At 41.1% G+C, this 15,941-nt stretch overlaps 1 protein-coding gene across 1 annotated transcript in view; it reads right to left on the bottom strand.

Moving 5' to 3' along the window:
- Positions 1-6,355: 6,355 nt before the first annotated feature.
- The window catches only part of MED14 (mediator complex subunit 14), a 64,236-nt gene continuing 54,650 nt past the window's right edge, over positions 6,356-15,941 (bottom strand). Inside the window, exons 26-31 of the mRNA XM_032795780.2 lie at positions 15,530-15,765; positions 13,903-14,082; positions 13,554-13,661; positions 12,933-13,058; positions 11,721-11,910; positions 6,356-6,967 (exon numbers count right to left, since the gene is read on the bottom strand). Coding sequence (XP_032651671.1) covers positions 6,894-6,967; positions 11,721-11,910; positions 12,933-13,058; positions 13,554-13,661; positions 13,903-14,082; positions 15,530-15,765 — 914 coding nt within the window. The 3' untranslated portion in view covers positions 6,356-6,893. The remainder of the gene's footprint in view (positions 6,968-11,720; positions 11,911-12,932; positions 13,059-13,553; positions 13,662-13,902; positions 14,083-15,529; positions 15,766-15,941) is intronic.

Raw genomic sequence — 15,941 nt, 5'->3', positions numbered from 1 at the left:
ATCTAAGCTGGTAATTAAGCTTAGAGGGTTCATGCTAGCTTCTCAAGTTATGAACACTAAGGTTCAAATCTGAGTAGGAAGCTATGACAGAGGGGGCAGAAGGTGTCTCACCCTGTGCAGTAACTGAGGTTCTTCGAGATGGCTGTCCCTGTGGGTGCTTCACTTTAGGTCAATCTGCACCCCTGCACTTGTAATCAGATTTTTAACAACAGTGCCTGGTTGTGTCACACATGTGCTGTCCCTATCTTGTGCCATCTCACATGGTTACATAGCACTATGCAATCAACTCTCCCTCCGTTTCTTCTCTATTACGGTCTATGGTGCAAAAAAACTCTGAAGTAGAGGGGAAGGAGGACGGTAGTGGAGCACCACATGGACAACTCTCTCAAAGAACCTCAGTTACTGCACACGGCGAATAACCTTTCCTTCAAGGAGTGTCCCTGTGATTGTAGAGCAGTGTCCTTCTATGGAAGAAAGGGGCTTCAGAGTTGCAGTCGTGGCAGATAAAACCACAATTACCAGTAAAGAATCTGACGACAAGTGCTGCTCTATGGCATAATGCTGTGTGAACATATGGGTTGATGCCCAGATTGCTGCTTTGAAGATGTTCATAATTAGTACATTGTTGAGGAAGGCTATCAAGGCAGTGTGCGCTTGGATCCCTGGTGGGGGCTGTAGCTGTTGATAGCAAAGGTAAAAGCATCTGGAGATCCATTTAGACAGCCTCTGTTTGGATATGGCATCCCCCTTAGATCATTCTGTGATGGAAAGAAATAACTTTAGTGACTTTTTGAAAGACTTTGGCCTCTCAGTGTAAAATGCTAGTGCTCTTTGGATGTCCAGGATGTGAAGCATTGCTTCTTGTTTATTCCCGTGAGGTTTTGGGAAGAACGATAGGGAGATGGATGGGTTGATTCAAATGGAATGAGGAAACTATTTTAAGTAAGAATTCAGGATCTGGTCTTAGGGTAACTGTTTTTGAAAAATATTGTGTAGGGGGTGTGGCCTGAGGGCCCTGTTCTCCTACTCATCTGGCGGATGTGATAGTGATGAGAAAGGCCACCTTCAATCGAAAGGTGGAGAAATGAATGGATGGATTGTGTTGGATGGGTCCAGCAATAGAAAAGGTGGCAAGAGTCTCTGGTCCTTGACCAAACCCTCAACATTGTTGTTTAGAGGTAAGTTATTGGGATGTCGAGGGCTGGGAAGGGAGTGGTCTCCGTCGTGCGGGTCTGTGCCTCTGCAGGTCATATTGCCTCTGAGGGTGTGTGTAGGTTGCAGTTCTAGATCTTTGCACCAAGTAATAATTGCCCAATTTTGTGTGTGTAGGCGTGTATATGCCCAAAGATTTGAGTGTCACTCAAGAGTCCTTCAAAGCGTGAAGGGACTCGTGTTTTGGCTGCGAACAGCTTGGGGCCTTCCAACAGGACACGGTTGTACCTTTGGAAAATCAAAGTGGAGAAGCCAGGAACCCTGTTGCATTACTATGGGCATGGCACTGGAATGTGCCACCATGTCTGCAGAGTCCAATGAAGTTTGTAAAGTTGTGTGAACTAAGAGTTGATCCATGGATATAAATGCTTTAAATTGTTCCTTTTTGTCCTCAGGTATGTGTTCAATAAAGTTAGACATTGAGTAATCTGACTGTCTTTGGCCATTAATGCTTCATAGTTTGTAATCCTAAACTGTAGGGCTGCGTAAGAGTAAGCTTTACGAAAAAAGTCCAACCTTTTCCAGCCCTTGTCATATGGGGTGGATCTGGAATGGTGGTGTCTGCCCCACTTGTTCACGCCCTGTTCCATCAGAGAGTGATGTGGAGTGTAAAAATAGAAATTCCATCCCCTTGGAAGGTACATAGTATTTTTTATCTGCTCTTTTGCAGGTGGGCAGAATTGTTGCTGGGATCTGCCAGAGGGGCTTGGCTGGGTCTACAAAAGCCTCGTTTATTGGGAGTGCAATCTTGGAGGAGGTTGAAGTATGGAGGATGTCCAATAACTTACATTGGGCCTCCGCAACTTCTTCCAACAGTATCACCAGGGAATCTGCAATCCTCAAACTTTTCCTGGAACTGTTTAAAGTCAACCCCTGTCATGGGTGGTAGGGGCATGATAGCTTCATCCAGAGAAGAGGATGAAAAATTGGCATCTGGCATGACTTCCTAATCTGAAGTCTCTTGCAGTTCTTCAACTGCCTTTTCCGGAGGTTCAGAGGGCCCAGGTACAGAGGGTGATGGAGAATGCCTTGACCTCTCCCTGAGTGGACTGGGAGGCTTAGGGTAATGTTGGCAGCATGTTGTTCATGGGTCCCAGTAAGGCCACTGTGGTGGAAATGACATCCATGGGTGTCTGTACCATCCTTGAGTTTCAGGTGTTTATGGTGCTCTGGTGGACCTGGTCTTGTAGCTGTGAGTATAGGTGAGGAGTGATGGGAGGAGTAGATTTCCCCTTCATCATCCTCCTTCTCATTGCTAGATGAAGGAGGAGCTGATCTGGGTGGTGTGGTAAGATGGCACAATACTGAGCGTGCTGGAGTAAGGTCGGAACCAAGGAGTGGAGATTCCAGTGCCAAGGAGACTAGAATGTCGTAGAACTCACTGCGGTACCGAGAGCATCAGTACCAAGGAGGGTGTTGTCAGCCATACTGATGCCTTTTCCGCGGTTGTCAGTGACGAGGGTCATGCACTATGTGCTGTAGAGGCAGAAGGTGGCACCACAGACTGTAGCACTGCCAAGCTGCTCGGTGCTGCATGTTAGAGCAGCTTCGGCAGTACCAAGGCAGGGATGATTGTTTCCCTTTAGTGCCTTTTTCCCAGATAGCCTGCTTAGGGTCTTTGCCTTGCATGGTACCCATTGTACTGGATGGTCCCACTACCTCAGAGATGAACGGTGTTGGTGTGGTCAGTAACAATGGGGTCCAACAGGTTGGGGAACGTCTTTTTTTGGCGGTTTCCTGAGGACGGGTCAGAACACGCTTGTCGTCTTTTTAGCAGGGTGTTCCTCTGAGAGGGTGGTGGGGAACCTCTGTCAGATGCCACTAGTGGTGCCCAGTGTCCAGGAGGGGTCTGTGATTTCAGATGCCAGACGCAGAGACTTCTCTATCATGAGGAGTTTTAGCTGTGGATCCCTAGCTTTCCTGGCACGAGCCTTGAGATTGTTGCAGTGCGAGCACTTCTATGGTATGTCTCTCTCCCCAAGCCAGCAGACACATTGTGAGTGCCCATCAGACATCAGGATTGAGGACTGGCAAGTGAGGCAATTTAAAACCCAGAGAGCCAGGCATGCAGGAGGCTAACTGTACTATACTAAGGTGTATCCTAATATCTGAAAACTTAAATTCCTAAGAATAAAAACAAAAAAAAAAAATAAGAATGAACAGGGAAGACATTGGGTAATAAACTAAACTATTAACTATTGGTTAACTAACTAGTATTCTAAAATTAAAGACAGACTAAGATTGGCTCAGAGGCGCTGCCAGTTGTTACATCTCAAGCCCAAGGCGATGGAGAAGAAACTGAGGGAGGGTTGGTCACACAGCACTATGTAACCGCCTGAGACAGCATGAGACAGGGACAGAACATGTGCGACTCAAGCAGGCACTGGAGAATTTTAGTAGCAATTACAAGTGTACGGGCACAAATTCACGTAAAGTGGAGCGCCCACAGGAACACTGCTCAAAGAAGAGCAGCAGTTTGCATGTGCTCAATGGAGACTTGCTGGAGCTTAACAGAAACTCTATGAGCATGTGCCATCTTCTCACAGCTCTTAGACCTGCAACATCTCCACAGAGCAGCTAGGCTTGCTCCAGCCCCAGGCTACCGGAGCAAAGCCACACTTTCACTACCATTGCTGCCTAAGGTTGGGATAGGGTATCAGAACTGAGAGCAGGGAGCCCGTCCCTCCTGTGCTCACAATGACCTCCTGCTGGCACCAAGGCATCATGGAGGATGAAGCTTCCTGATTCAAATGCAGACAAGATTCAGACCTAGGGTGTTGTGAGGGAGGGGCAGTGGGGGAGTAGATTGGGACAAGAAGCCTGGGCAATAGAGACTGGGACTTGAGGCTGACAGGACTATCGGTAACTAATGGAGCAAGGAGAGAGAGGTGACGAGCTGGGATGTGGGGGGAGAAATGGGCAGAGACTGGGACAAGGATCTAGGAGAAGTGAGGACACATTAGATGAGAAGCTGGTGGAGGAGACTGGGACCCAGAAGAGACAGGGAGAATGAGAAGAGACAGGGAGAATGAGTGGAGAAGGGAGCAGGAGCACCGCCAGCTTTTTTGCAGCCCTAGGCTGCGGAAGGTCCCTCCCCCAAAATGCCACCCCCCGCAAATGTTAGTGCCCTAGGTGACCGCCTAATGGGTTGCGCCGGCCCTGGAAGGGGGAGAGAGACTGGGGGACTGGAGAGTGAACTGGCACAGGCTAGGGAAGGAGACTGGGATGAGACATTTGGAGGAGCAAGACTAGGATTTACTGGCAAGGAGATTGGACCAGGATCAGAAGCCTAAGGAGTAGAGACTGGGGACTTGGATGAGTGGCCAGTGGTGGGGCATAGAGAGGAGAAAAACAGATTGGAAAGGATGGACCAGGAGTCAAGCCTGGGGTAAATGAGCAGAGTCTGTGCCCACTAGCGCACATTCCCCTCCAGAACATGGAATGGAAATCTGAATCTCATGATTCCTCTGCTGTCAGCAAATATTTGTGAAACCCACTGTTAAGATTGCCAAGCAAAGCACTCAGAAGTTAGGAAATACCAGAATTAAGGTTGCCTGTGCAACCTTAATTCAGCCCCCTATGTTTCCATTGTCTGTCTCTCTCATTCTTCTGTCAGTAGGCAGCTTTGTCTGAAACAGTCAGAAAGTACCAGAAAGTGCTGTGCTCCAAGGCAGTATTCTCAGTTACTCAAATTGACCGCCAAAACTTTCCATAACAATAATGCTCTGGGAATAATTCAGTGTGGCACGTGGGTGTAAGGGTCTTTCTAAAGTGCTCAGTCCGTCCAAAGCCCTCTGTCTCACAGCACTTGTGTCCCTGAGCATTAGTAAAACAGTGATCACATCCCCTTCTCCAGAAGCTGGTTCCTTAGGGCAGGTAGCTAGTGAATATTGAAATTATCACACCATGAATAGTAACCCAGTGTAGTATTTGATGTAATAGTTTTTCAGCTCCGTGACTTCTGTTCTACTGCAGACATCTTTAGTGCATCCCCCATCTAGTTTCTAATTTCAACCTGGATGTGAAGGCAGGAGTTGAGTGAATAAACTAGGTTAAAAGTTTCAAGTGTAGAGAGTTTAACCATCTTTCACATAATAGATAAATACAAGAGAAAGGGACCAATATACACAGAAGAAAAAAAAGTAGCTGAAATTTGAATCAGAGACCAGTGTGAAGGATGGCAGGAACTTCAGAGGAGCTGGCTCTTCCACCAAAAAGGAGAGATGCATGTAGAAAGCCCAAGAAGCAGCTGCTAAAGAGAGAGGAGTAGAAACACAAAGTCCATAAAGCAGGCAAGAGTAAACCCATGGAGGATTTTTAAAATTAGTTTGGAACTGATTCTTAAGATGAATGGACAGTCAATAGAACTATTTGAGAAACTTCATTAAGACTGACAAATTTTCATACCTTCCTTTTACTTGCCGATTTCCCAATGTAGTGTCCAAGCTGAGAAGTTAAAGTTATTTCTTCACTTTTCTTAGTCAGCTTCAGCTCTCCTGAATCAGTTTGTCCAACTTCACTGAACACAATTTGAAAACAAGATTGCTTCGTAATTCTTCTACTTCTCTCTCCACCATCTGACCCCTATTCCAATATTATATGCAAAATTAAGGATTTCAATAGTAACAGCAGTATGGGGGGGTAGGTGGAGTCCTTAAAATGAAAGGCACAACAAGAATGCAGGAGCACTGAGAAAAAATGCCTACTCGCACTATATCACGTGGCCTTTGCTATGTATATATGGTGTCTTTTCACTTTGATAAAAGAAAACTAAATTTATATTTTAAATTGGGTTATAAACTAGAATTGATACACTATGTAAGTACAGTTTCCTTAAGATTTAAAAATAATCAGAATTATTGGCAGAGTGAAGAAGTCATTGTTGGGGACCAAAATTATTTCTTCCACAGAGTTGGGGGCAGAGAAAGGATGGGGCCAAAAACGCAAACAGCCATGTAGGAGATAAGGCAAATGATCTGAAGTGGCTGAAAAAAACCCTGATAGTATTTTTAATTATAAAATGTGTCACATCTAAGACAACAACACGTATATCAAATTTTAGTCAAACATTTTACAACGATTCACTTCCTAAAGTGATATAATAGAGAGAGGGGGAAAGTTCATGGAAATAATACAATCTTAGTTTAAGTTTTTTTATCTAGTTTATTAAATATTGCTTTTTGGGGGCCATGTTAACAACAAGCCCAAATAATTTGTTTAAAGATTCAAAGCAGTAATATTAAAATACAGTTTCAATATAAAGTTTGTCACAGTTTTACAGTATTCAAAATGACAGATCTGCCTTAAAAAAACCAACCAACCAATTCTATTACACCAAAACATAAAAAAAACCCAACAAACAAGTTTGGCATTTTCCATAATCTTAGTATAAAACAGAATATTAAATCTATTAGCGGCAAGCTGACACTTTAATCTATTACCTAGTCTGAAATGTATCCCTTAAAACACACTATACAAGAGCACTATATAAAAGTTATGGGTTGATGATCATTTGATGAAAGTGCATCCCTGAAGGTTTCCCAGTTTAATATATTTAGCTCTTTAAAAAAACATAACATGTCAAAATGTCCTTTTCTCCTTTTTTTAACTGAAGGCTTTACTTCAGAGATTGATATTTTTGCTGCTGAGTCTCTTGTTTTTCAGCCTTGTTTTAAAAGTGTCTATGGGCGCCCACCAGGGGTTAGGGCAAGATTAACCATTAAATCACGAACAGCTCCAAATATTGTGCATTCACCTGGAAAAGGAAAAAAATACAAGTTAGCATGACAGAGAAAAAAATGAATTAAACAATCGGGTTAATTCAATTTAATTTGTAACAAGCAAAGTATGCTACTCAAGCTCGCTCCACACTGGGCTCACATGGTGCTTTCTGATTTTTAAATACCGTGTAATACTTTAACATAGTCTAAACAACTATAATTTACCCACACTGGCTGGTTTACCAGCGTTAAAGGATTGTTTAGACTATGATTTTAGCCTTAGAAGAGAAAGAGCCTTAAAGACAGTGCTAATTAAGACTTGCAAATTCCACTGACCTCAGGGACTTAGCCTGCATGAATATGTCATTTCAGGAATGTTTTTGTATCTCTGGTTCAAGTTTCCAAACCCATTCACTCCAACAGCGTTAGAATTCTTGAACATGTCAGGTAAAGTAATTTCAGCTTGAATTTCTTAGCACAGTGTCTGGTCAGCCATAAATCTGCCAGAAACTAGTGGCAGCTAGTATTAAAGCTTTAATACCTTTTGAGTCTCATGAATCCATGGGATGATTTATCATACAAGGAATTTCTAGTTCTTTTGTAACCTGTTCATAAAAAGCTTACAAGTGCTGCACCTTATCAGATTTGGTTTCATAAAAACTTCAAGAAATTGACATAAGTTTACATATAGTAGCTGATTATGAGCAGCAACTAAACATTTAGAAGAAAAAACAAGAAGTTTGAAACTAGTGCTGGGTGGAAAATGGTTTCCAGTCCACAAGAATTTAAGATGTCAAAAAAATTCCCATCCTAAAAATCAGGATAAAAAGGCAAAATTGAAATGCAAAAAAGTTTTAGATGGGGTCAACTGAAACTTTTTTTTAAAAAAACACTTTTCACTTAAGTTAACTTAAAATGACGTTTCACTTCAAAATTTAACACAAAACATGAAACTGTTGTTTCAAAAATGTCAAAGTGAGACATGGACAATTTCAAAATTTCTCAAAATTTTTTTGAAATGGGAAATTCTTCAAAATCAACCCCCCTTCTCATGAACAGTTTCAAAAAACCAGCATTTCCAGCAACAAGGTTCCCCATAATGTCCCTATTTGAAACCTTTTATGCAGATCAGTTTCAATGACACCCAACAGTTGTTTTAGAAGAATTTGACAAAAATATAAAAATATATAGCCACCACAAGCCAAGGTCAAGAAATTTTCATTTTTATTCCAACAAGACTCCAGATCTCAGGCCACACAGTTCTCTAATTCCTTTCCATCAAGAAATGTACAGCAAAGAGTATGGTACAATTTAAAAAAATAAAGAGTTTAAAACAACAAGTTTTCGCTTAGTCAGGTTCTTTAGGATACATTCTTCCTCTCAACTTAACTTTGGGCTTCTTAAGCTGTGTCAATTAAGATCTGTTATATTCTGCTGCTGAGGGACGATGGTGTGATCTAAGTGATTAGAGCAGAGTGCACTGGGAGCCATTAATCCCAACTGCTGAACCAAACAGTCACAGCATGACTTTGGGCACGTCATTATTTCCTTGCACCGTACACCCAGCTGCAAAAATTGGCTAAATAAAATGAAATACCTCAGTGAAAATCAGATATTTAGAAAAGGTTAGCTCAGGTGAAGTGTAACAAAAAAAACTGAAGTGTTTGAAGGCCTTGGTCCTACAAACTCCTCCACATAGGCAAACCCTGGTATCCCCACAGCTTGTAGAGCAACTTGCAGGACCGAGGCATATGCTTAACCACACTGGTCCACAAAATACAGTTTCTCTTGGGATTCTCTGCCTTTTTTCAATGTAAGGTTAATCTTTTATTGAACACTTGGTATTTGATTTCCTTTTGGGAAGGTGGGGGTGGAAGTCTTTCCTGGAAGAGATTCACTGCATATTCACTAGGAGTTAATGTTTCAGGGAAACAAAGATTTAGGCAGTGTTTAACAATAGGTACCTGAAAATAAAACTCTGCCAAAAAAGTCACTTTTCAGTTACTAGTATTTTATTAAAAGGAAAATGAAGTTGAGTACAAAATACTCTCTCACAAAAAGAGAGAGCAAGGTAAAAGATACAGCCAAAATGAGGCAACACTGATTATAGTATACAATAAGTGTAAATAGTACCATAAGTGTTACTTCATGGATTTTTAATCAGTTCATCTCATTTGTCTCATCCTTCCTTAAATATTTCAGTTGTGAGCATAATACAGGTAAGTCAGTCTTGCCATTTCCTGTCACTTTTATTGCTGCAAATCACATTCCTGCAGTGGGTATGTTTTTGTAACCACAAAGATCGAACATTTATCATCTATAGTCACAATCATTCAGACAATAGGTATTTGTCTTTGTTGAAATTAAACAATTTGAGACATTTTCCTAAACAATTTTTACGGATACATTCTTGCAACAACTATAGTTTTCTGACAACAGATCGGAAGTAGGTGTTAGAATACAGGGAGTGCAATTCTCTATCCTTAGCTAAAACCAGGCAGGAAGCTCTCCCTCTTTTCCCTGACATGGGGAGTCCCCGTTCCACTCTGACTGGTGTGGTGAAAATTCACCAAGCAGGGGAATTTGAAGTGAGACCAGCAGAAGGAGCTAGTGCCTTGCTGGAAAGTTTCTGGGTCTCTGGATCCTTCCAGCTAGTGGGTGGAGCTGCAACAGCATTTGTCAAAAGTGATGTCCCAGCAAGGAAACCCTTATTCACACCTCTTTTTTACAGGAGATCTGTCCCCAGCTAGCTATCCCTCTCCTTCACTGGGGACAAGTATAACCTTTTCTACCCCACCAAAAAGACAAAAGGAGAACCCTCTCCACCCACCTATACATCTTTCCAAAGGTCTTAAACCTTTAAAATGGCAGCAAACTGCATCAAGCATTTCAAAAGTTTCCAATAGAGCGACAGCCCCCCCCCCTTTTTAAAAACAAAACAAACAAACAAACAAACAAACAAAAACCACATCAATACAGACACTATATCCAGGTAGAAATGGGGCTGGAGTACAAAGGGATGTCTCCTACCTACGCCACATATTTCTTTGACTGGCTAGGATCCTACTCGAGGACATGAGCTCCTTTCAGATACACTTTTTTCTTAGCCCACGGAACAGAATGGGGACGTGTCCCATCTCATTTCATCAAGATCTACGGTTATAGCTACAAAAACTGGTGAACTCCACCTTCCTATCTTGGTCAATTTACCAAAGAACAGATCTCAATTTTGGACATTACAAGTAGCTTTGAAGATTGTTCCCTATGCTGTGGCATTCCTACGATATTTTACTGTGGATTTCATTTAATCGTAACTTCAGGAACTGAGATACTATAGTTCGGCTCAGAGAAAGATCTATATTTTTCCCCCACTAGTACTCAACAAGAGAACTTGCTCTTCTGATACACCGAGTAAACTTTGTTTTTTGAAGGAGTGCTATTTACCCAGCTGAGCATTCAAATCTATTGTGTACAGAAATCCTGTGGGTAAAACTCCTTATTAAAAAAAAAATTATCACTGTGTAAGATGTTATTCCAAAACATCAAGATTATCACCTACTAATTTTAAACAAAACAATTATGTTTGGTTAGTTAAGTGGAACAACCATGTTCTGTTATATGTAACATCATGCTCAGTAATAAAGTGCCCAAACCTATTTATCTTTAAATCTACAAATGGGGAGGTGGCGTAGGACTGAGATCTCTCACACATGACCCTTGGAAAAATGAAATTGCAAGTTCAAAGTTATTTCTGAGAGTTCAATTGCCCTCCTCCTCATCCTGCTAGTTCTTAGGAAGTGTCTAACACAGGATAAGAGTCAAGCCACAGAAGGAATTAAAGTAGAGGACCCTATAAGGTCTGGGAAGCCTTGCCCAAGCCTTGTTTGTTTCCCCCCACTCATCAACATTGCTAGTAAGTTTAATATGACAGAAGATGCAATATTAATGTGAACGTGGCATGATTACCATCAAAACAGGTACATCTCTACTAATTTACAATGTTAACATTCTAAAATTCTGTCACTTGTTATGCTTGATGCTTTATTTGAAAAGTATTGTGAATTAGATTAAGATATATAAACACTTAGAAGCAGAATTCACCCTTTGAGTTCACCATTTAAGCCCTATCGGGGTGTGCTTTTAAAAAAAGTGTGTTTTTTAAAAGTGGTTAAATAAAAACGTTGCAGCAAAACTGAAACAATTTTCATTCTTAGAAACAACTTACATGCAAGAGCTTCACAGCACATTTGGTAGAAAGTGAAAGTTTTCACTGCACCCATTACAACACTGGTAGAGCGTACATTCAGCAAACAATCACTCAGATCATTTTTCATTCTTCATGATACATGCATGGACAGTGTTTGATCGGTGCTTTAATATATCTTTATGCTATTCTATTGAAATGGTTTATTAATCTATGGTAAACCATGAAATCAGATGTTTTACCACAGCATTCCAATTGTTATTTACACTGAGTCCACTCATGAACACTATGTTGCTGTGACTGCAGTAGCATAAGCCATGTCAAAATACATGCATTCTACCTCCTAGACAAACAGTAAACTAGCTTGTGCCATTAATACAACCCTCTGGCACAAATAACTGGTACAGTCTCAATAGGAATCAACAACACATAAATTAACCCTATCAGGACCTGTAGATCACCTTAAGAAAGGCTAATCGATCCTCTCTCCACAAAGACATGCATTACAAATCACTAAAACTAAACCCCACTTATTCTTAAGTCTGAATACTTCTTGAGTTCTGTCTACTGGATATGTACAGTACCTGGTCGTGGAGAATTCAGTTCTGCAAACCTCTTTAGAATACTGCTAACCAACATGGGAGCAGCAATGGAAGAGTTCTGCTGCCTGGGAATGTCTGCCTGTTGCGTTGTACCTGAAGCCATATCATAAATGATTGGAACAATAATACTAACGGCTTCCTGCGGGACTGTAGTTTTCTGTGTTAACTGAAGCTGTGAGTAAAACAAAAAAAAGATAAAGCGTGTATTAAGATAAAACAGTATTTTTCAGATACACACATAATGTTAGGATAGTTGCCTTGCTACTTCAAGCCCTACCCTGTAGTCAGGTCCTTTTTAATTTCATTTCCTTTTACATTATCTATGTGGGGAACACCTTCAATACAGTAACACACAAAAACTAGGTGTCACAAAGATTCTACACCTAAGAAAAGGTATTGAAGTAAAACTAATTGTGGCCATAGCTTTCCACATTGTCTTCATGCACAATAAATTCTTCACATTTTATACGAGCCCCCTGTCCAAAACAGAACTGCTCACTGCAGCAAAACTTGTAAACATTTCTAGGCCTGTATTTTATACACATCTCATGTTTCACAGATAACAGCTCAATAATTAGGAATAATCTACATCCAGTCTCAAGATGCTATAGCTGCGATAACCTCCTAAGGACCATTCGCACTGCCAGGTACAACTGATTTAGTAACTGGTTAAAGGCACCATCATCTAAACCTGACGATTAACACAGTTCAGTTTGTGTCCACACAGTGGCTTTCCTGCCATCAGACCACATTTGTATCACAACATTCTGGGAAAATGCAAGCAACTATCCCACAGTGTTTCAGCAAAGAACAGGAAGACCAGAGGGGACACATACAGAATGGCACCAGCAGTGCATGAAGCAATGAACTTTACGATACTTTAATTACAGCATCGACAGAGAGCAAGAAGGAAGACTAGCCAAAAAAAAAGGTCCGCAGGAATAGTAATGGGGTCATAGCCACAGAAAGGAAAAGTGTGAACGCGTTATAGAAAAAACAGTATGCAACCCTAGGCCTCTTGCAACAGGAACATTTTTAGCTACCATGGTTACTAGCCAAGAATAACCAATCCATGTGCAGACAGAAGCCAGGTTTACAGAACCGACCCTTCTACTAGCTGGTTAGTAACACTGCTCTTCTTTCAGACCCTGTCCACGCTGCAGCTTTTAATAAAAAGACAGCTATTATACTTACAAAAAACAACATTTTGGATTTCAGCACAACAGCAGGTGTTCCTGGAGGTGCAATTGGTGGGGCACTGGGAGGAATCGTTAAACAAAACTGCACATTCCATTTCAATTGGCTTGCTTGATCAGGGAACTGTTTTTAAAACATGCCACAGAGAACATAATAAAGCAAGGCACATTAAGGTAACATATGTGTTTGACTACTGTAACATGTTGGTACTGTTAAATGACACTTAAGCTAGACTCTTCAAGCTTTCAGATGATTTCACATTTAATATAAATATAATTAAGAGTCAACAAGTCTCCTCTTGCTGTGAGAATGGTTCTGTGAATCTACACTGAGATAGCAATGAAAAGATACTATACAAACACACAGTTGTGTGATTTTCATCAAATGTGTCAAGTCTAGGGAGAGGACAAGTTTTTGTTGACCTCTTAGTAAGAAGCACAGTGAACAAATCTTTATTGAATTTACGTATTTAATATTAGATTCTGTATCTTCATTTACACTACAGGGTGGAATTCATTCTGCAGTCACCACAAACAGATTTTTATTATTTCAAGTGCAGACTTTGGAGTTCAGCAGACTAAATGTTGTCAATAAAGTTAAAAAAAAAAAGTAACTTACCAACTCCAGTTTCATGATGTGTACACAGTCCCTGAGGATATGCGTAGGAGCGCCTAGTAGTTTTGTAAAAGCTATTAGCGTGTTTGCTTTAAATGGTGGTCCTGCAACCTACAATAATACAATACCAATTAGTACTGTCCATCTAGATCAAAACTGGTCCATTTGCTATTTACATAGCACCACAACTGTGCATAAGCTGTTAATCACTACTCTTATCCTGCAACCCTTACTCTCATCACTAGTTCCACTGATATTAAGAGAATTACTTATGAATAAGAGCTGCAGAATAGGCCAATATTAAGGTGACATACAAAACAAGACACTGAATGTTAGTAGTTTAAGTACATACTCTTGTTTCAAAGAATTTTTCCAAAACTTGTAGTTCTTCTGGTTTCCATTGTCCTGCATTTTCAGGTGTTACTTTTAGCTGCAAAGTCTGGTTGGTTTTCGGATTAAGGGCAACCCTGCACTTCAGTGCATCTGTCTTAAACATTATTACACCTGGTTCATTGGAGTTTATTAGCTGTAGCTGTATGAACAGAAACAATGCATCTAATTAGTACTTCATGGAACAGCAGAAGAACAAACTCACTTCTCAGGACTCCCCCCCCCCCCCACCACTCAATTTTGAAGGCTGTTTCTTTTAACAAGAGCACCAATTAAGATTTGGCCACATAAAAACATCACCTTCAGGAACAATACAGTGCTAGATTCCAGCCCCAACTCTGCTCCTTTTGCATTGTTTTGGAAGCACAAAGGAGGAGAAACTGACCTCCTCTCTCCACAGCTGTTGATTACTTCAGCATGGAAGGAATCTTCAGCACTTCCTCCCCAACCCTAGGGGTGAGGGTATGGCTGGAGCACACTGCATTCTGGTCATTTCCAGCTGGGGGGTTACTCCTTAGAATGTACAGCCAGCTGGAAAAGTTTAGAGCAGCCCCAAGCCTGCTCCATGCACCACTTAGAGTATAACCACCCCCAAAATCAGGGATCCATAATCTGACACCATAATGGCTCTCCACCTCACCCTGCTACACCTACGGGGGGACTGGGTATCAGAGGATCTGGGCCCCACTCATCTTTTATTTATTCATTTTTTAAAAGAACAGCTATCACATTATATGGCTGCAGTTTCCCTTTTTTGGGGGGGGGGGGAAGAGGGCAAAGGGAGGGAGGAGAAATCTCACAATATTTTGCATACAGCTAGGAAAGGTAATTTATCAAGAACTCAGATACTACTGTGATGGGGACACATAAGTGCCTACACAGAGGGACCAGATATTTACTGTTGTCAGATAAGTTGGAGACTCCACATCTAGAAGTGTGGGTTTCCCTGAAGTTAAGGACTTCAGAATATGGTCAGCCTAAATTTGGAGAGGATTAAATTGTGTTAAACTGTATTAATAGACTGATACAATATTGTTTCACTTTGCCAACAGCATGAAAAGCATATGCAAGAAAGTTAAAATGTAAGTTTGAGATCCTCTACATTTATATAGAGATTTACTAGCATTAATTAAGCCCTTACATCCCAGATGTGAGGGTTAGGCAATTATTACACTCATCGTACTGATGAAAAGAACTGAGGCAAGGAGATTCAGTACTTTTTCTTAAGTTCATTCTTGAGTCAGTGAGAGAGCCAGGAATAGAACACACAGGAATTCTGACTCTTCAACCCCTACTCTAATCACTGGACTTCATTTATTCTAGATCTATTTTACACAGTTCTTCAAAATAGATGTTGAAGGTGTATGGAGTTTCAACTAGAAAGCTGGAAACGTTTATTAGTGGCAACATTCTGGATATCTGTTCCTACTTCCTCTTTTTCTGAGATGCTGAAAGCAATTACAATTCAGACAGAATAGTTTGTGATTTATTATGAAGCAGACCTACAATGCAATCATGCGACAAACTACTGTTTAGAAAGTTACACTTGAAAGTCAATAGTTGGAGTTACAAATTAATCATTTAAGTACCGTTTCTTGCTGGATGATCCTCTGAAGGTGTCGCCTCATAATAACTGATCCTAGAAATCGCTCTAGAGGGGAGCAAAGATAGCTGCCGGCTAGTCCAGGTACAAGCCCAGGAGTAGGAGAGGGCAGCAGTAGAATATTCAAGGCACTGTGAGTGAGGATTGTGGGGATAGATGCAGCCCAGGAGCGCTGAGGTAGTTTACGAGGTGGAGGCATATTAGTTGGCATTGTTTGGGAACCTGATGGAAATAGAAAAATTCTCCCTATTGAAAGTGTACAGAGTTTGACTGCATGTTATGTTTTCAAATTTTTGGAAGACACTATACAAAAAAGTAACAAAGATGACAATGCTTGCCCCAGAGAGTGCGCAGGATGTCAGACAGGATGGAACTAATGGACAAAACCCAGAAGTAAA

The sequence above is a fragment of the Chelonoidis abingdonii genome, chromosome 1 (genome assembly GCF_003597395.2).
Source record: "Chelonoidis abingdonii isolate Lonesome George chromosome 1, CheloAbing_2.0, whole genome shotgun sequence".
In the NCBI taxonomy this organism is placed as follows: Eukaryota; Metazoa; Chordata; order Testudines; family Testudinidae; genus Chelonoidis; species Chelonoidis abingdonii.
This window is presented reverse-complemented; position numbering and strand designations above follow the sequence as displayed.